The 21,692-nt window shown below is 42.7% G+C and overlaps 1 protein-coding gene across 3 annotated transcripts in view; it reads left to right on the top strand.

Annotated features, from left to right (window-relative positions):
• Positions 1-404: 404 nt before the first annotated feature.
• ajap1 (adherens junctions associated protein 1) overlaps positions 405-21,692 on the top strand; it is a 203,707-nt gene continuing 182,419 nt past the window's right edge. For all 3 annotated transcript variants that reach the window (XM_033048087.1, XM_033048088.1, XM_033048086.1), the window contains exon 1: positions 405-841. In XM_033048087.1, coding sequence (XP_032903978.1) covers positions 822-841 — 20 coding nt within the window. In that variant the 5' untranslated portion in view covers positions 405-821. The remainder of the gene's footprint in view (positions 842-21,692) is intronic.

Raw genomic sequence — 21,692 nt, 5'->3', positions numbered from 1 at the left:
AACTGATGTAACGTGGATTGGACTTCATGGTCATCCCTTTCAAAGTAGGTGGATCACTTCAACGCAAATCCCCGCGATTATACAAATCCGGGGGTTTAATCAAGGCGCAAAAACAGATGAAGTTGTTTCTGCGTAGCTCCTGATTTTCGCTGGGAATTAACGTTTGGGATGGATTATCGGTGGCACTGTTCGCTCCGGCGGCGTTATATACAACAAGAGCGGCGTCAGTGGTTCAGAAGTTTAAAATACTGTAATAGGTTAAGCACCGTTAATCGCGATGTTGAGGATTAGTCCGGTTGGAGTGGAGGTTGACACCTCTGGCTTTTTTCGTCGCTGGGAGGGTGCTAGTTTAATGTTGGGGTGGGGGGTGGGGATGCTAAACTGACGTCAGCTGAAGCCAGACAAGGCTCTTCCCTCAGTCCCTTGAATCCCCATCATTTCATTGAAAGGCTCCGTGAGCCGAGGACGTGAAAGGAAGCTGCTCTCGGTGACTGCCAGTTGAGATAATTCGCTTCTCTTTCCTTCTGACCTCTTTTCCTCTCTAGTTCCCCCTCCCTCTCTTCCGTGTCCGGACAAGAGCCCTCAAAGGCTGGCGGAATCTTGTGTTACTTCCAGGCGATGATGGCCAATGCACCAACGGCGCTTTTGGAATTACTGGAACTAGAATGAATAGCAGCTGTCTCCATCTGCGAAGCTTGGCATGGGATCTTAATATTCTTTGAAACACTTCGGGGGCAAACAAAAATAAAATAAGATGGTCTCTCTCTCTTTGGGTTGCAAAGACACGGCTATGTGAGAAGCGAACGCTGCCAGTGTTCACCATGTTGCTGACGCGCTTGTGGTAAGAATGTTTTTTTTTAATGAATTCACTTGGGAGGTTTGTCTGGTTTTCTTTCCCTTCTACCGTGCTGCCAACATTGCAAGGTGTGTGTGTTCAAGGCAGGGGGGCGGGGTTGCAGGAGCGAAACCTTCCCATTGATTTATGTAATATGTTTATGGAAAGGCTGGGTGGAAGTAAAGTAGTTAGGCAATGTGAGAAAGCGGGGTGTAAAACGGCAGCTGAATTGCAAAGATTTCCACTGGGCAGCGCTAGATATCTACACACACACACACACACACACACACACACACACACACACAGCGGAGCGGATTCAGCACCACGGTCGCTGGACAGCTCCCACGCCAGGTTGTCAACTTCAGCGCTACATACAGGGGCAATCAAGCCACCCGGGTCGAGAAGTGACCATGTGAACGGAAAAAAATGAACGAAAAATAGGTTAAAGTCCAGCAACAGAACAGTGCGAGGGGGACATCTTATCAAAAACGACCTGTCGCGCGTTGGATGGGAATACATCGTTTGCTAGCGTTTTGTGTTTAATAAGTGAAAAGATATATTGAATAAAAAAATCAATACGTAAACTATGTGTGGACAACGTACAGGCATAATACAAGTATAATCAACTGCGGAGGGTGTGTTTCTCGGCCAGACACTGAAGGTATGCGTAGCTGTATATTTGTTGCCTTCTGGAAATGGAGCGCACTTGAAATGAGCGGGCAAGTTTGCAAACATTTCAATGTCATAGGCATGTAGTATGTACATGTCCAGTTGCGATATAAACAACTGGAGACAATGCCATGTTAAATAACATAGCAATCAGTATTAAAATGGGTCAGCCTGTTATATTAAATATAAACGTTTTAAGTGTTCAAGACAGGGTAATCGGTGCAAAAAATGAGTGGGGAAATGTCGGTGAATAAATTGTTAGGAAATATATGAAACTGTACAAGGTGCTGAATAATATAGAAATATTAGTACACAATTAATGATATAGCAGGGAGCTAAAGACAATCTACAGAGAGGATTGTCATTCGGTATGGAGAAGAAAGTCTGTCCATATATAAATCTGCAAACGTGCAACTTTGATAATACTGTCACATTTTCATTATTTGTGGTCAGTCTTTGATTTTCCATAAGGTCCCCTTTGCTCTACATCCTTCTCATGTCGGCACTGGATTGGCTGATACCCATGTGTTGAAACTGTGTCTCATTATCTGAGCCTGTGATCCGGGGAGTTATAACAGGGATGGAGGGACCAGCAGGATTTCCACGTGAGTTTTGTGCAGATCAAAGGGGAATGAAAGCTGCTTTGAGAATGATCAGGTTTTTTTCAGGGAGTGTCTGGTCAGAATCTCATAGCAGTACTCACATAAGGGGAGGAATCAGACCGTTTTTCATGCAAAGCTACCTTGAAACTAGACTAAACATCTGCATCCTTTACATCTATCTGTGTATTTCAGAGCAGAACTATTCCTAAATGCCATCACAATTTAACTGTAACACGTGCTAATGTTTGTACATGTTAATATGGAAGAGAACAATGATAGTTATTTGAACAGTAATCAGAATTTTGAATACTGTGCGTAGAATAGTTCTTTTTTTTAAATGTCAGTACTTGTATACATTTATATGCGTATTTGCTGAGTGCATTAATCTAAATGCATGTACATGCAAATATGCTGTAAACAGGCAGGCAGTAAGAAGATGCACTCGTTTTTTAGCTACCTGGGAGACTTTGTAAAGCGCAAACTCCTTCCTGAGTATTTATTGCACATCCCCTCCCCACCACATGCCTGTCCTTCTTCAGTTAACACTAGAGGTTGTTCGGTGGCATTACATCTCAGGCTGGTCTCACCCTCTGATGAAAGCCACATGTACTTGCCATTAGAGGTCAGTTTATAGTAATTTGGTATGGAAAAAAATGATTGATGTTTTCCTTCCTTAGCCTGAGGCAAGTCATGACAACTAAACTACTCATTCAACATCCACTAAAACTTGGAAAAAGAACCTTGATCTACTTACAACATATAGAGTCATGGAGTCAAAGAGTCATCGTCTTACAGCATGGAAACAGGTCCTTTGGCCCAAGTTGCCCACATCAGCCAAGGTGTCCCATCTACACTAGTCCCACCTGCCTGCTTTTGGCCCATATCCCTCAAAGCATGTCCAATCCATGCACCTGTCAAAATGTTTCTTAAACATTGCAATAGTACCTGCCTCAGAGTTCCACCTTCCCTGGCAGCTCGTTCGAAACACACACCGCCCTTCGTGTGAAAATGTTACCCCTCAGGTTCCTATTAAATCTTTCTCCCCTACTCTGGGCAAGAGTGGTGCTTGAAAGGAATCATCAAAAGAGTTGTGCACAAATTATCTGCTTCGAGTAGGGTAACATTATATGTGTTTATGGGGATAGAGAGATGCATAAAAGCATAAACAACCTCCTTCAGTTGTCGTTTGGTACCCTGCTGCTTATCTGAACATAAATGCGCTTCACAAAAACCTATATCATCTACCAAATCGAGCGCTGGCAGATTGGAGAATTTATTTTTCCACTTTGAAGAATTTCCATGCTGCTTCAGCTCGGCAGGCTTGTGTTCATGTTCTATTTGCTGCAGATGTGCATGGAGTATGTTGGCTGACAATAACGCAGGCAAGAAGATCAGAGTGATTCATCCGGTATATTTCTGTTGGGGAACTAGGTGGGTGGAGGAGAATGCTGGATTGGATTACTGCCTCACCTCCCACCCAGCCTGGGGGAGGGTGGCTGTGTTGATTGGCTTTGTTTTGTATTGAGGGCACGAGAAAATTTGTCGTGTGCAACGTGGTTGATTAAGCCTCCGAGAAAGAGACAAGGTTTTTGTGTTTCTAGACTGATGAGTATTATTTCCACTAAAAATGCATAGCATTACATGCATTCACAGCCCTTTGTGCATTCTGCGATCAAATATTGTTTGGATTTTACTGCCGTTATCTTGAGCTAACCATGTGTTGGTAGCATTCTTGGCAGCGAGCCTGAACATTTCAGGTTTGTGTCACACTTCAAACCACAGACTACAGAAATCAAGGCTGACACTTGAGCACTGCAGTGTTGGAGGTGATGTGTTTCAATTGACACCTTTCAAATGCCCAAATCTGAAGACCAAAAGGAACACTCCCTGCGGTCCTGGGCGATATTTATCCTCCCACTAACTTGATCAAAGGTAATCATCTGTGGGAGCTTGTGATGCACCAATTAGATGTTGTATTTTAAATACTGTAGCTGTGTAGAAACTATTCAATGGCTGTCAAGTGCTTGTAGATATCAAGGAAGATTCTTGTATAAATGCATGTATTTCATTCTTTGTAAAGTACTTTGCATTGTACACTGCACAAACAGCACATTGTTTTTCGTGTTGAAATAACCACATTTAAAGCAATAACCAAATTAGCTCAAATGTGTAATGGAAAGAACTTATTGCATGGGGAACTGAAAAATCTCTGAATGAAGGGTCTATCAACAATTAGGGGGGTCAGGGATTATGGGAAGAATGCAGGAGAAAGGGGTTTGGAGGGAGAGACACAGTAGATCAGCCATCATTGAATGGCGGAGTAGACTTGATGGGCCCAATGGCCTAATTTTGCACCTATTACTCATGAACGTATGAAATTAACATATTTTCATATGCAGCTTTGTAATATTCGTGGGCATATAGAAGGGCAATGAAAGGGCAGTTGGTTTTGCTGCAGGTAGGTTTGGCAAATGCAACATGACTGGGAACCAAAGTTAGAAAAAAAAAATCACAGCTCGTTCTCTCTGTAATTGTCTTTGGTAATCAGATAATTCATACACAAAACCCAATAAGACATTGACCCAATTAACTAATGTAAATGTAAAGCAGCAATGTAGAGCAAGATAAAATAGTTCAACATGATATAAGTAGCAAATTTGTTCATATTTGGAGTAAAATCATTTTGCCTGCCGCTGTCCTCTGTTAATTTTTATTTGCTATCTCATAAAAATGCTGGAGTAAATTCAAAGTAGAGTTGATTTACTCTTGTAGTTTTATACTTGCAGTTTGACCTTTATCCATATGATGACTTGCATCTCACTTTGAACAAGCAATTATTGAAGTCAAGGATGACTTGCATCAGAAGGTAGATAGAAAATGCTGGAGCAACTCAATGGGACAGGCAGCATCTCTGGAGAGAAGGAATGGGTGACGTTTCGGGTCGAGACCCTTCTTCAGTATACTCCAGCATTTTGTATCTACCTTCGATTTAAACCAGCATCTGCAGTTCTTTCCAACACACTATGACTTGTATTAGTATAGTTTTGTGGGTCCTGAGATGGCTGATGAGGCCAATGTGGCAGCAGAATGCTCTTCTGTAGGTGGGTTCTCTGATGGGTCGATGAGTGGTTGTGAGGTAGTGCGCTCCTTCCATTGTGTGTACAGGGCTTCTGTGAGCTCCCAGTGCATTGTCTGAGATTCCCAATGCATCCCAAATGTCCTGTCTTCATTTAGAGCTGTTGAGGTCCAGAAATTCCCAGAAGTCGGATGGGGAGTGTGGCGTGCTTCAAAGAAGCTTTGAATCTCTTCCCCTCTGTGTGTGTCAACTTCCTTCCACCGCACTGCTTGGAAGAAGGTGTCTGTTTTGGGAGTCTGGTGTCGGGCATGCTAATGTTGTGGCTTGCCCAGCATAGTCAACTTTTCTGAATTGGATTCTTCATGCTGGGGATTGTGGGATGGCACCTCATATTTCACTTGGGCAGCTTATAACCCGGCATTTTTCATATTGATTTCTCTAAAAGTAACTCTTGCATTCCAGCTCCCTCCATCCCTCCCCCATCCTAGTCATCCTACTTGTTTCACTGTCGCCCTGCTTAGTTTCACTGTTCGTATCCACTCATTATCATCTTTCCCGTAGCCAACAATGGACCATTGTGGGCTCCACATTTCCTTGATCATCGGTGCTGACTTTGATTTGTTCTTTTCATACCTTTCATTCATTTGTTTTATGTACAGCACCTTTTCATACCTCTAGTTTCCCTCTATCCTGACTCTCAGTCTGAAGGAGGGTCTCGACCCGAAACGTCACCTATCCCTTTTCTCCAGAGGTGCTGCTTGACCCGCTGAATTACTCCAGAATTTTGTGTCTATCTTCGGTGTAAACCAGAATCTGCAGTTTCTTCCTTCACATGATGTTGATTCACTAATTCTTCCAGTGAATGTGCAGGCTTTTGAAGAGACAGTGTTTTTCATGATAACATATATCGATTTCATGATAATGTAAGTTTCTTACAGTATGTAATTGCACTTTGCCACCAGTAAGGCTCCATAACTCCTCACTGCATGAGGAGTATAAGTTTATATTGGACTAAAACTTCTAGCCTTCAAAAAGAAGCTAAGATGGTACTGGAATGAGGCAACGCTTTGCATGCTGTTTCAAGAACTTTCCTAAATTGTTGCAAGTTTTGTTTTAGGACACAGATGACAATGATAAATCTTAAGGTAGAAAGTAGGACTTGGACTTTCAAATGGTCAATAAATTGCAATTTTATATCGTAGTCTAAGTATCCCTGATTACAGGGCCGGCGCGGGGCCCAAATGGGAACAATTTTCATAGAAATATAAATATATAATTATAAATGTGTCATATTCAGGCAGGTGCCGTGAGTAATTACTCAGGGTAGGCAGTCAGTCGGCTTTTAAAAAATCTTAAACCGCACAAGCGTAGGTTATTCTCTCCGTAAAAATAAAAAATAAAAATAAAGAAAGTAACAATTCAATTTGCCCAAGGCTTCCAAATCTCCTTCTTTCTGAACTACTAAATGGGTGGGGGATGGAGGGTGATGGCAGGTGGAGAGATGGTGGGGAAAACGGGACAAGTTGAATCAGTTGTGATCTTATTGAATGACAATACTTGTTCAAAGGACCAATTGGAGGGAGAGTTCCTTTCACAGCATGTGGGGAGTCTAGCCAGGGGTAAAGTTGCGGGAAGGGCAGGAGCGTTGAGAAGGAGGGGGTCAGGGATCATGCCATTAACCCACTCACTCACCGCTGCCACGGCGCTCCTGGCACGGAGCCACCGCATTGTGACTGGGGAGGGAAGCAGCTCACAGCAGTCCCGTGAATTTTATTCAAAGGAACGTGGCGTCATTAATACTTGGTCAAAACACAATTACATTTACTGAGGAATGTGGATCGATGCATTGATGACACATTTTATAGCAGTGTGTTAACTACTGGCTGTTAACAAGTGCTAACAGTGGTAGTCAACAAATCGCTTTTACCGATGGCTGGTGCAGCGGTATTTATTCATGTTCGTTTAAAAAAAAATCCTTATTTAACAAGGCGATTGTTTAAAAAAAAAATCTGTATTTAACAATGCAAATTCGTATTTCCGTACAAAATACGTAAAATTAGCGCGGGGGCCCCTTAGGCGCGGGGCCCAATTGGGAGCAAGCGGTCCAATCGGCTTAAGGCCAGCCCTGCCTGATTAAGTATCCCTGAGGCTTAACTGGAGGCTCACCTGTCCCCCGACACACGCCCGCTGGATTAAGGAGGTGCTTTACAATTTAAAGCTTGAAAAACTTAGGTTCTCTCTCAAAGGCTCTACCAAGACATTCCTAGATACATGGAACTCTTTCTTGGAACTTGTTAACTCTCTCAACTTGTCCCCGGACTCGGAAGAGGACTGAGTGCTCTCCACCATTGTTCTGCTCTACTGCAGCTGCTCTCCCCTTAACCCCCCCCCCCCCACACTTATTTATTTAATTACTTACTTATTTACTGTTATTAGTTTTTACTGTTATCTTTTTTTTTTCTTTTTTTTTTTTTTTAGTACTTTTTGTTTCGTTTATCTTACCATATTTGTGTGGATGTGTATGTATGTGAGTGTTGTTTGTCCCCGTTTGGTTCCGACCTGATTCGGGTGGGTTGAAGGTGGGTAAGGGTAAGGGCTTTGAGGGTCGCCTACATATTGTTGCACAATTATGCCTTGACTGTCACTGTCTGTTATCATTGTATGTATGCAAATTGCTGTGAAATTCAAATAAAAAATTTAAATCAAGTATCCCTGATCCCTGAGAACTGTCTGAAGAAGGGTCCCAACCCGAAACGTCACCCACCCTTTTTCTCCAGAGATGCTGTCTGACCCGCTGAGTTACTCCAGCACTTTGTGTCTATCAGTGGTCTTAGCCTCAGAATAAAAGAACTTTCATTTCAGAAGAAGATGTGCAGGAATTTCTTTAGTCAGACAGCTGTGGAGGCAGAGATAGCGAAATTCTTGATTAGTATGGTTGTCGTGGGTTATGGGGAGAAGGCAGAAGAATGGGGTTAAGAGGGGTAGATCAGCCATGATAGAATGGCGGAGTTGATTTGATGGGCCGAATGGCCTAATTCTGCTCCTATCTCTAATGAACTTATGAACGTATATCCCTGACTCTATAACCAGACATCACCTCCAGATGGCGTATGACCTGGTTTTGCTCCATCCAACACCAGAGGAGACTCACTTAATACTGCGCTGTAAATGATGTTAAATAAACGTTTTATTCTCCAAGTTGCTCTTTTTCTGTTATTTCCCATCTCCTCTTCCACGTGTGATAATTTAGCTGAAAATGTTTCACAATGTGCTGCACAGTTGTATACCTAGTACTACTGGCTGTGAATGATTGGGGCATGAGAGATTTTAAATCCATGACATATTCAAGTTTGTATGAGTTGGACTGTAATCTTATGATGCCTGTTCTCCTTCAATATGTATCTTATTGATAATAGTTGTAGGCATATTTCTGTAAGAGGAAATAATTATTTTAAGTATCTCTTTTCTGTCTTAATTATATACCGTCAATGTAAACAATTGGAGACACCATTGTCTCACAGAATGGATTCTGTTAAAAAAAACTATCTAAGCCCTCCCTAGTTTAGAAATTGTGTTTCTCTCATGTAAGCTCATAAGTTCTAGGACCAGAATTAGGCCTATTCGGCCCATCAAGTCTACTACGCCATTCAATCATGGCTGATCTATCTTTCCCTCTCAACTCCATTCTCCTGCCTTCTCCCCATAACCCCTGACACCATTACTGATCAAGAGTGTGGTCTTGGTGTGGTGTGGTAATGGTGTGATCCCATAATAGTACTCACTCTGCATGCTTAATAACACCAATAACAGGGCCATGATGAATGAATCTCATAAATAAAATGCAGGTTTCATATATTCATAGCCTTTGGAGACTAACTGTGGGGATGGACTGTGGGGCTTTGTGAGATGCCAGCTGAGATATGGAGTTTGGGGGTCAACTTGAGAGATAAAGGGTGAGCACTTGGGAGATAAAGGGTGAGTAGTACCCAGCTTGTGGGTTAATATGGACCACTCCTATTCCTCTTGACTCTACTATGCTTCAAGCAAAGAAAATATTCAACTGAACCTTGTTGGTGGCTTCCTCCAGGCAGGAAATGTTTTAATTCACAGCATGTTTGAAAATAAATATGCCCAGACATACAATATATGTTGGTACACAAAAAAGCTGGAGAAACTCAGCGGGTGCAGCAGCATCTATGGAGTGAAGGAAATAGGCAACGTTTCGGGCCGAAACCCGTTGGGTTTCGGCCCGAAACGTTGCCTATTTCCTTCACTCCATAGATGCTGCTGCACCCGTTGAGTTTCTCCAGCTTTTTTGTGTACCTTCGATTTTCCAGCATCTGCAATTCCTTCTTAAATACAATAAATGTTTCCTGGCTGGTTGAGAAGATATTGCTACTTCAGATGATATTGGGATATCAATGATTTGTTAAAATTGAAATTAATTGCCTGAATCTGTGGATAAAATCCTATCGTCAAGACATTTGGAGTAGAGAAGTATCATTTAAAGAAGCTTGCACCCATCTGGAAGCTGGGCAGTTGGGACATGTCATAAATGATAGAGAAAATTAAGGCACAATTGATGAAAATATGAATAATTGTTAAGCATGTTTCAGTAGGTGTTGTACTTTGCAATTTCAGTGATCTTTTTGATCTGCCTGTTCTATAAAATTCATTGAACACTGAAAGATTCATGACTGAATAAATGGTAGCAAGATGAGAAGTTAGGTAAATGTTGAAATAGTGTTAAAATGGCAGGTCAGCAATGATCAAGGCAGGTGGAAATTTATGATGTTTTAGAAGCACCATCATGTGTTTCACGGAGGTGTGTTGAGGCACTTCAGGTTGTTGAGAATAAGCTTAAGGGCCTGTCCCACTTTAGCGTAATTTGCGCGTCATTTTTGCGACACCATTTACGCGTCACGACGCACGACGAGCGTGTGGTGACGTAGGCAGTGACGCACGGTCGCGCGCGGCGCCCCAGGATTTTGGGATTTACAAAATCTTCGCGCACCATCTGCGTGACGCGCAAATGACGCCCAAGTGGGACGGGCCCTTTAGAGTCTGTGTGATCTTCTGGCCTGTTTCCCCCCCACTGACTTGCAGACTGTAAAAACAGAAAGCACTGAAATTCTCAACAGTCAGGCAGTATCTGTGGAAGGTGAAACGGTGTCAACATTTCAGGTCGAAGGCCATGCGTCAAAACTGGGAAAGTAAGAACAAGAGTGAGATTTCAGCAGCTCAGAAATGGGGAATGGATGGATGGGACAATGGAGGTATCTCCACCAAGGCGAGATCAAATAGATTAGTACGGTAATAAGAAATTGATTATATTTATTTGTCCGTGTTATGTGCTGCTAATAGCAGAGTTGTGGGACATGTCCAAAAGGCCAGACTATATAAATAGAAAGAGAAAAACTGGCCCAAAGTCGGCTGGATTCCTGGCAGCAAAGAGTGAGTTATCTGAAGTTGCTGACTACGTTGTCTCTTGGTCAGTTGGATCAGCAGAATGTCAAAGTCCTTCAGTATTCCTGTCAAGTTATCAGTCTTTATGTATAGCCTGGGCCATGAGCATTAGAAGCCTTTTATTTTACAACGATGTGATGGGGATTTGAGCAGCATTACTGAATGAGCTTGACTTTGTTTATAGAAACATAGAAAATAGGTGCAGGAGGAGGCCCTTCGCCCCTTCGAGCCAGCACCGCCATTCATTGTGATCATGGCTGATCGCCCCCTATCAATAACCCGTGCCTGCCTTCTCCCCATATCCCTTGACTCCACTAGCCCCCAGAGCTCTATTTAACTCTCTCTTAACTCCATCCAGGTGATTTGGCCTCCATTACCCTCTGTGGCAGGGAATTCCATAAATTCACAACTCTCTGGATGAAAAAGTTTTTTCTCACCTCAGTCTTAAATGACCTCCCCTTTATTCTAAGACTGTGGCCCCTGGTTCTGGACTCGCCCAACATTGGGAACATTCTTCTTGCATCTAGCTTGTCCAGTGCTTTTATGTGTAAATTAATACATCTTTGCACCTTATCAGATGGAACTGACCTCTCAAACACCAACGTTTCTTACTATAAAGTTAGTTGTTCCTCAAAGATGTACAACATACACAATTTAAAGCTACAAGAAGGAATCAAAAAGGACCAACTGGACAGCTCCTGGAGGGTAGTAAAGCCACCTTGTTGGTGGTGGTGGGTATTTGGTACAAGCTGCCAAGGGAGTAGCTGAGACAGATCCAATAACAGTTTTTAGAATGCATTTGGGATTTGGGTGGGAAAGGTTTGGAGGGATATGGGCCAAAAACAGTTAAATGGGACTAGGTTAGATGAGGCATCTTGGTCAGTATGGACAAATTGGGCCACAGGGTCTGTTTCTATGCTGTGCAACTCTGACTCAAATACCTTCCATCGTGTTATTCTGTTCCATGGTACTGCAGCTCAGTTCTACTCGACTGAGGACTTTATCTCTCCTTGCCAAACGTTTCTTCCCCACCTTCTGCGAGGGGCAGGTGGTCAATTCAGAAAAAATGTATTTGCCAAATATTCTATTTTGTCTCTGAAGTGGGACAGGGCAATTTCTAGGTGATCTTCCATCACCAGAATGGGAGACACAGCTAGGCATTGGAACTTGCTGAATTGTGGCAAATAGTGTCATAATTGCATTAAACACAACTGCCAATCCCCCCCCCCACCCCCTCACCATCCACCCTCCAGGTTATCATTAGTATGTTCCAACTTGCTGTCAATTGCAACATCATAGAAGAGATGTCATGATATTGCATTGCAGCAGCTACACATCCAATTAAGTAAGTGATGTCAATTGTCATCTCAGCAGCAGAAACCGTATCATTCCTGCAGCAACTTTCTCAGTGTGCAATGCCGTCTAGAATAAATCACAAGCCATGTTTGCGTAGATTGTGATTGTGCTCTGTGTATTTGTTTCCATTGTGCACCCTGTGATCAATTAAAACATTGGTCACAAGCCAGGGTATAAGGAGTCATTTGGCGGCAGGAAGGAACACTTGGAACTTTGATTCAACGTGCTTCTAATCTGAGGTTGCTTCATTTGGAAGGCAAATTACCGTGCACTCCACATGTAGAAAGTTGGTGTGTGTTCCATGATGCAGAGCCTTGCAATGAGCATAGACCTATTTTCAGACTTTTAAAAGAAGCAGCAAAATAAACAAATGGGGTGGGAAGAAAACAAGAATACAGTATATAAGAACTGCAGGGGTTATGGGGAGAAGGCAGGAGAATGGGGTTGAGAGGGAAAGATAGATCAGCCTGGATAGAGTGAATGTGGAGAGGATGTTTTCACTTGTGGGAGAGTCTAGGACCAGAGATCATATCCTCAGAATTAAAGGATGTGAGGAAGAATTTCTTTAGTCAGATGGTGGTGACTCAGGAATTCATTGCCACAGAAGGCTGAGAAGGGCAAGTCAATGGATATTTAAGGCAGAGATAGATAGATTCTTGATTCGTACGGGTGTCAGGAGTTATGGGGAGAAGACGGGAGAATGGGGTTAGGAGGGAGAAATAGATCAGCCATGATTGAATGGCAGAGAAGACTTGATGAGCCAAATAGCCCAATTCTCTTCATATCATTTATGAACTCATGATTGAATAGCAGAGTAGACTTGATGGGTGGAATAACCTAATACTGCTCCTAGAACTTATGAACCTATGAACCACACGGAACAGAGTTGATTAAGGGTGTGTTGAAGAGGTGACATATTCCCATGTATTTGGCTTCGTAATCATTAAACTGTGTCTGCAGTTTAAATTCCATAACCAGTTACATATAAAGTTGCCAGAAATTGGCATCTCTGATCATTTTCATAAATTATATCAAATAATGGTACAAAGATGGGTTGTACTATGCAGATTTAGATGAATTATTTAATCAATGCAAGGGTACAATTCAACAACTTATCCTGGCTCTTTGTTGCACGTCATACCCAAATATACTCTATACTGCTCTCCTCGACACTTTTTTAATGATAATTGCAGCAATCAAAGTCAGTTACTGTTAATTAGTAAACTGAAATGCTTTCATTATGTTGTGACATGCGCAAAGAATTGGAGCCACGTTTAAGAAAAGTCTCCCCCATCAGGAACTTGGATTATGAATTCACTCCCTGTGATTCATGATGGTCTTCATGTATTGGTCATTCAGTCCAAACTTTGGAAAATTCATCTATGAATTGATTGTTGCTGAACCCTACAAATAATAAGTACTCTCGGAGAACTATCCCCATCTCTGACCATCTTGTACATATCTTGTTCGTTCCATAAAGCCATTGATATCCCTGCATTGAGCCTGCACGTTGCAGGGTCATTCTACCCCCTCAGATGCTGCTCAAATTGCTGAGTTTCTCCAGCAGTTTGTTTGTGCTTCAGATTCCAGCTTCAGGAGACTCTTGTGACTCCACACTTTGGAATTCGTTCTTTACATCCTTTCACCTCTATTTCTTCACAAGCCGTGAGAAAACCTATCTATGTAATCACCCTTCTGACCAGTTGTCCTCATATCTCTTATTTCACCATAAAATCCTTTTCTTATCTTACTATGCTTCTGAAAGCCAATTTGTGATGGTTTTCAATGTCAAAAATAATATATAATGGCAAGACTTTGATTCTATTGATGGGGTTTTTGTTTAAGGACCAGCTAGCAGATGTCAGGTCAGTAATCAGGGATCAGAGTAGTGGGTAGCACAGTGGCCAGGTTGCTGCTTTACAACTCCATTGGCCTGAGTTCAATGCTGATATCTGGTGCTGTCAGTGTGGAGTTTGCACATATTCCCTTTGACCATCGCATCTTCCTCTAGATGGTCCAATTTTCTCTCCATCCCAAAACTGACCACTGCAAACTGTCCCTAGAGTGTGAGTGAGTGGTGGAACATGGGGAGAGTTGATAGCAATATTGGGAAAATAAGATGTCATTACTAAAGGACCAGTGTAGCGAGAACTCAATGGGCCGAAGGGCCAGTTCCTGTGCAGTAGAACTCTATGACACTGATTTCAGGTTGAAAACAGGCACAATGTATCCCCGTAGCTGAGGAGTTTAGAACTGTGGTCAATGTGTCAGTATAAGAGGTAGACTATTTAGGAACGAAATAAGGAAAGATTCATTCAGAGGATGGTGAATCTCTGGAATTCTCTACCCCAGAGGATTCTGAAGGCCTGGCCAATGAGTTTATTCAGAACAGAGATTGCTAGGTTTCTGGTTGAGAAGAGAATCGAGAAACTTTGAGATTTTTCCGGAGAACGGCAGTGAAGTAGGCGATCGGTCACGATCATGACGAATGGCAGTGCAGGCTCCAAGGTCCTGATGTTCTTCATCTCCCATCAATTCCTATCTTCTTAAAAGAGATGAGAAGAGGTTCTTTGTACGCATTGGTTCTGCTGACAGGGTGAAAGCAGATTCAAGTGCAAATTGCAAAGGGGAATTGGATACTAATTTGAAAAAAGAAAGATGTTGAGGCCAATGAAGAAGGAGTGGGAGAGTAAGTCATTCGATTGCTTATTGTACAAGTTGGCAGATGGGTGTGTGGTTCTCTGATTATGTCTGCAGAGTAACAATTTAGCTAAATGCATCATTCATTGTGAAAGACAAAGTACATGCCTCGAAAGATGCTAAGTAGTAAAACAATTCCCATCTTTGAATTATCATCATCTGGGCCCTTCAGGGAAACGTGTCCCAGCAGATCAACGGTTGTCTCTTCAAAGCTGTCTGCTTCTTAGAATGGTGTGGCTGCTTCCAGCTGCCCGCAGTTCCCTTTCATTAAGTTGTAGATGATTCCATGAAAGAAAATGGAGAAATAAGAGCGGGTACACAAAATTGCTGGGGAAACTCAGCGGGTGCAGCAGCATCTATGTAGATGCTGGAGAAATAAGAGCAATGGGCTTACAATGCAGAGTTTGTGTGTGATTATGAAATTATTTAAATGAGCTGTAGTTGTGAACATACAAAAAAACCTTGCAGTCTCATAACTGCATTGAATGTTACTTTGATTAAAATATTCATATCCAATCTAATTGCCCCAGAATGGGTTTTCACATACCTTTGAAAATGTGCTCATTGCCCTTTACTGAGTTTTCAACTTTCTCATCTCTCTTCGTGACTTCTGCATAATATTATGTTTCCTTCCAAATGCAGCCACAATAATCAGTGTGCCAGTCTTCTGTTGCCATGACTGCATTCAGTGCTGCTTTTTTTATATGCTTCTCTGGTTTCCCCCAGATATGTTCTCTGCTTTTCCACAAATTGGAAAGGCGTTATCAAACGGTGAACACAACCGTTTCGCCATTTGCTTTTCTCCTTCATGTTACACCTTCTTCCGCAGCGATCATCATTTCTTCCCCCCACACTAAATTGCTGAAACCCTCATTAACAACAGTAAAAGCCGTGAAGGCTCTTGAAGCTGAGCCCACACTGGCTGCAGGGAGTCTTGTCAAAGTTTCAAGAACAAGTCGCGAGAGTTTTTCGAAATGTGTTTGCAAGAGAGACTGACATTGCACACTTCCCCTTGTCCTGAGTGTTTGCTGTAGACTTCTTCAGATTGCTTCACGCTCTTTTCAGTTGCTCAGCACAACTAATACTCAGCATAAATTGCTGAGGTTATTGTTTCCGGACATGCATAGGTGTCTCCATCGGAAGGCTCTGGTCTCCCCCTCCATTCTCAGACCTGTACATGTACCTTAAGGCACCACCCACACTGCCAAACTGAAGGGACTTTGCCTCAACTCTGGTGGCAGTTTTACAAAGGAATACCTCGAGCTGAGCTCCGTCCTGTCTGTTTGCGTGGATATAATGGAAGACTATTTGCAGAAGAATGCTGAAACCTTCTCTGCACCTTGCACTCAGATGTTTTGTTGCTGGAGAAGGAATAGTGAGGGCTAATAACTACTGACGAGGGATGTGGGTGGTGCTAATATGGTGAAAGCTTGATCTTTTAGGAAGGAGATGAGGAGAAATGTCTTTAGTCAGAGGGTGGTGAATCTGTGGAATTCTCTGCCCCAGAGGCTGCAGAGGCCATTTGTGGATATTTTTAAAGCAGGGATAGATAGATTCTTGATTAGTACAGGTGCCAGAGGTTATGGGGAGAAGGCTGGAGAATGGTGTTAGAAGGGAGAGATAGATCAGCCATGATTGAATAGCAGAGTAGGCTTGATGGGCCAAATGGCCTAATTCTACTCATATTCTTTATGACTTATGACCTTATGACAGGGAACCGCAGACAAAGCCTAAAAGTAGAGACATGGAAAGCAGCAGTGACGACACACACGTTTCAGGAACTTCATTGATTATGTCATAGCATGATGCACCCGTCCTTGTAACAGAAAATTGGATCTATTGTTAACAAAGTTAGACTTGTGGATAATCATCTTTTGGTGTTTGTTACCTAATTAAGTATTTCTGTAAGCTCCATTCTGTGATCAAGACCTCGTTTTACTGTTTGTCAAGTTTCTGTGCAATCTTGTCATCTGAGAATATTAAAAAATGGACCAAAATCACTCTCGACAGATCAGCTGCCTGCCTGGTGCGCAATAGCTTTAATAAATCGCCTGTTACTTCAAACACCAGCTCCGCGTGGCCTCTCCATTGTGCTTCTATGTCCATTAACTCGTGACATCGTGCATTGAGCATTGACATTTTCTACACCATCCGTGCGACTGCAAAGTTACACGAAGCTGTGATTGAAACGCGTGACGGTTTACCAGTTTAAAACGTTCTCCTTTTTTAAATTAGACAAAAGTTCTGGAGAAACTCAGCGGGTGCAGCAGCATCTATGGAGCGAAGGAAATAGGCAACGTTTCGGGACGAAACGTTGCCTATTTCCTTCGCTCCATAGATGCTGCTGCACCCGCTGAGTTTCTCCAGCACTTTTGTCTACCTTCGATTTTCCAGCATCTGCAGTTCCTTCTTAAACTCCTTTTGTAAGTTATGTTGCATTGCCTAGTTATTAAACAGCGGTGTCAATGAGTGGTGAAGCCTTGGCACCCACATTTGTGGTCATGATTCATACACGGAGCGCCATCTGAGATCTGATCTGAGTAAAATTGCATTTTACAACAGGAACTACCCCGACATTTAAGCTAACTGCCACATCAATTCACCATCTGACTTTCAGCTCTGACCTCTTTCTCTCTCTCTCTCTCTGTGACATCCTGGAATGTTACAATGCGATCCAATGCAAGTCTGAGGAACAACTGCACCTTCTAGGTTTAAGAAGGAACTGCAGATGCTGGAAAATCGAAGGTACACAAAAATGCTGGAGAAACTCAGCGGGTGCAGCAGCATCTATGGAGCGAAGGAAATAGGCAACGTTTCGGGCCGAAACCCTTCTTCAGACATATATCTGGGCAACAACTCAATATCAAATCCTCCAACTTTAGACAGCTAATATTTCTTACCGTTTGTATCAGAATTGGGCATTTCTGGTCGTCATCCCTCGTCCCTTTTTCACTTTATTAACTCTCAAAGGAATTCCTTTAGCCATATACGTTGTCCTCTCCTAACATCGCTGCTACTGAAGTAAACTCGTTTCTCCCTTAAGGACACAAAGTGCTGGAGACCTTTTCGTTCAAAACTCTTCTTCAGAGAAAGGAGGAGAACATCTTCTAAGTAAGCATACCTTGAGGAGATTTCACAGTGGAGCAGTCAAAATGTAGAAACAAAGAACTGCAGTCGCTGGTTAATACACAATAGGACACAAAGTGCTGGATTAACTCCACAGGTCAGGCAGCATCTCTGGAGAACATGTCTAGATGACGTTTCAGGTCGAGACACTTCTTCAGACTTTAGTGGTCGAGGGAATGGATAGATACATGTGCCTTCTTTCTCGGTTCTGTTGAAGAGATTTACACCTAAAACATTAACTTTTGTCTTTCCACATATGCTGCCTGACCTGCTGAGATTTTCCAGCATTTTATTTTTAAATTTAAAAATTCCTAAGCCGGTCGTTTTTTCTTTGCGCATTTTCCAGTGCCAAGGTGCAATGGCATTGTTTTGAGGAAAGTTGTTAATTTATTCCGAATCTGCCAGTTGCCTTCAAAAAATAAAACTGATCTTGTTTTTATGAAATCCAACAAGAAAAACATTGGCAGACAAAGCATTCACCCACACACAATGCTTCATCGCTTACATTCATATGTTAAGAAGTCTTCCAGAGTTCAATCAGCATATTGTGATACACCAGCACAGGCGGGCGGCACAGTGGTGCAGCAGTGGAGTTGCTGCCTTGTAGCGTCAGAGACCCAGGTTCGATCCTGACTGCAGGTGCTGTCTGCAGGGGAAACATTTATGAAGTTTATCTTTATTGCAACATTTAAGAATTTATCACCAATATTTGGTGAATGTATTTTGCTTTTCAATGAATCTGATATTTACCACTTTCAAAGGCTGTTTGAGATAACATTGGGCCACACTACGACGTGCCAATTTTAATTAATTAATTTTAGTTTTAGAGATGCAGCGTGGAAACAGGCCTTTCGGCCCAGCAAGTCCGTACTGACCATCAATCCCCACACACCAACACTATCCTACACACACCAGGGACAATTTAACATTCATACCAAGCCAATTAACCTACAAGCCTGTATGTCTTTAGAGTGTGGGAGGAAACCGAAAATCTTGGAGAAAACCCATGTAGGTTGGGGGGGGTGGGGACGTACAACCTTTGTACAGGCAGCACCCGTAGATCGAACCCGGGTCTCTGACGCTGTTGGGTCTCTACCACTACACCACCGTGTCGCCCTTCATATCACAGGCATTCCCTTTCATGAGAAATTAATGCAATAGACTCCTCAGTTCGTTCCACTCGTCTTGCTTCTCTCCAATTGAAGACATGCTTGTATTCTTGTCTTCTTCATTCTGATGAAAGGAAATCGAGCTGAAACATTAATATAGCTTCCCCTCTCCACATATGCCGCCTGACCTGCTGAGTATCTTCGATGTTTCCTGATTCGTTGTAAATGTTCTCTGTAGGATACAATAGCTGAGGTGAATTTGAAGTGTTGTTAAAAATACGTGGCAACTAATTTGCGCGAAACAAGATCTACAAGCAGAAATGCAATGAACCATCTATTTTTGGTTCTCGTGCTACAAAAGGAGAATGTGGTGGAAACAGGCAACAGGGCAGACAGCATCCACAGTGAGAGGAACACAGCTACCACGTCAGGTTGATCATTTTCCATCAGGACAAGGAAAAGTTGGTGATAATGCAAGTGTTGAGAAGCAGAGAAAAGTGGAAGGAAGGAGAGATCAAGGAGAGAGACTGAAGGGCAGGAGTGTGAAGGTCATAGAGTGATACAGTGTGGGGAGTAGGCCCTTTGGCCCAACCTGCCCACACCAACCAATATGTCCCAGCTACACTTGTCCCGCCTGCCTGCTCTTGGTCCATATCCCTCCAAACCTGTCCTATCCATGTACCTGTCTAATTTAAACGTTGGGATAGTCCCAGCCTCAACTACCTCATCTGGCAGCTCGTTCCATACACCCATCATTGTGTGAAAAGGTTACCCCTCGGATTCCTATTAAATATTTTCCCCTTCACCTTGAAGGTGATAGAGGCAACCCTAATCTCTCCTCAGCCAACAATCCTACCATCTAAAAACATTCCAGTGATCTGTCACTATGTTCCCTTAACGAAAACAATTTTTGTCCTGGATTGAGACCAAAATTGCACACAATACTCCCGACATGGTCTCACCAAGGCCCCTATATGATTGTAGCAACCCATTTTTACTGTTGCCAGGGGTGACAGAGGCAGAATGTGAATGGTCAGTCACTAAACGGATTAATCTCACTTATACATATGATGAATCAAACTCCCCGAGCGTAATCTTCACATTGATGACAGTGAGTGCTGAGGAACAGAGAACAAAAGCACAAGGTCTTTACCCAACCTACATACCACGTGGGTTCAGCCTCACCTCAATCATGCATTGCTAGGAGTGGGCGTAAGAACAATTTACAAGAATGATTCAAGAAACTGGACTCATTACAAAAGAGATAGTTGAAGGGAGGTTCTGAAGGATGTGTCCACAATTTTAATAGAATAACTAACGAAACAGCATTTCTACTGACAGGAAGGTTATGACCAGAGGACACGTGTATAAGATAATCAGTAAAAGAATCAGACGGAAGATTAGATATGTTTGCTGGGTGGGGAGCAGTTATCTGGAATGCCATTCATCTAAGGATACTGGAAACAGGTTCAATTCAGACTGAAAATTGAATTGATTACATTTTTGAGTAGGTAGGATTTGAGGAAACAGATGTGTAGGATTAGTTTTGTCGCCCTTTTCGAAAATCTTGTGTAGTTCATTATATTGAATTGGCTCCTCTGCTACAAGACTCTGATTGCAGGTTGAAAACAGCATTAAGCTTGTGCTTCCAATGTTAAACAGCACCAGGCGTCACTGGTTACACCAGCAGGGGGTAAATGCCCGATGCCAGCACAATGCATTGGAGACTGTAGTGCTAATCATTTCAGAACCCCTTCCAAGGTTTATAGCTGCAGGTAAGATCACCCAACTTGACATTATCATTATTATGTGACATTACAGGTAATCATAGAGGGATAAATATACATTTTGATTTAAAAGAATATCAGGGAGTTACTTCATACTTTGTTGTGTCATTGCCTCCGTGTTTGGTTTACAGTGAGAACTGAGAATGGTCATTGACCTGGGCTGGACAGTGTATCTCGTGCAAACCCTGAACTTACCTTAGGTTTCAAAACAAACCACTCTGGCTGAAACCAAGTTTGCTTTCTTCAGGACTGGGAAGATGTGGGGCTGGCTTCACATGCCAGGGGAGGAAGGAAGTTTATTCTGGATTCTCACTGTTACAATAATGGTCAAATGGCCTCTGTCAGTGCTAAAACTGTTTTAGGTTTTAGCTCATAAGTTCATATGTTATAGGAGCAGAATTAGGCCATTTGGCCCATCATCTACTCCGCCATTCAACCATGGCAGCCCTATCCTTCCCTCTCAACCCCATTCTCCTTCCTTCTCCCCATAACCCCTGACACCCGCACTAATCAAGAATCTATCAAGCCGTGCCTTAAAAATACCCAATGACTTGGCCTCTACAGCTGTCTGGGGCGATGAATACCACAGATTCACCACCTTCTGGAGAAATTCCTCCTCATCTAGTTTGAGAAATGAAACATGGAAGCAGGCCCTTCGGCCCACTAGGTTCACACCGGCTATCGATCACTCGTTCACATTAGTTATATGTTATCCCTCTTTTTCATCCACTCCCGATACATCAGGGACAATTTTACAGAGGCCAATTAACCTACAAACCCACATGGCTTTGGGACGTGGGAGGAAACCAGAGCACCCGAAGGAAACCCACATGGTTACAGGGAGAAATTCACTCCACATAGACAGCACCTGAGGTCAGTATTGAACCCAAGTCTCTGGTGCAGTGAGACAACAGGTTATTCAGCTGTGCCACTGTGCCGCCTTTGTACAACATTGTGCCGCATTCT

Source organism: Amblyraja radiata, chromosome 31, assembly GCF_010909765.2.
Source record: "Amblyraja radiata isolate CabotCenter1 chromosome 31, sAmbRad1.1.pri, whole genome shotgun sequence".
NCBI classification, from domain to species: Eukaryota; Metazoa; Chordata; class Chondrichthyes; order Rajiformes; family Rajidae; genus Amblyraja; species Amblyraja radiata.
Note: the sequence above shows the minus strand (reverse complement) of the source record. Positions and strands in the feature narration are given on the sequence as shown.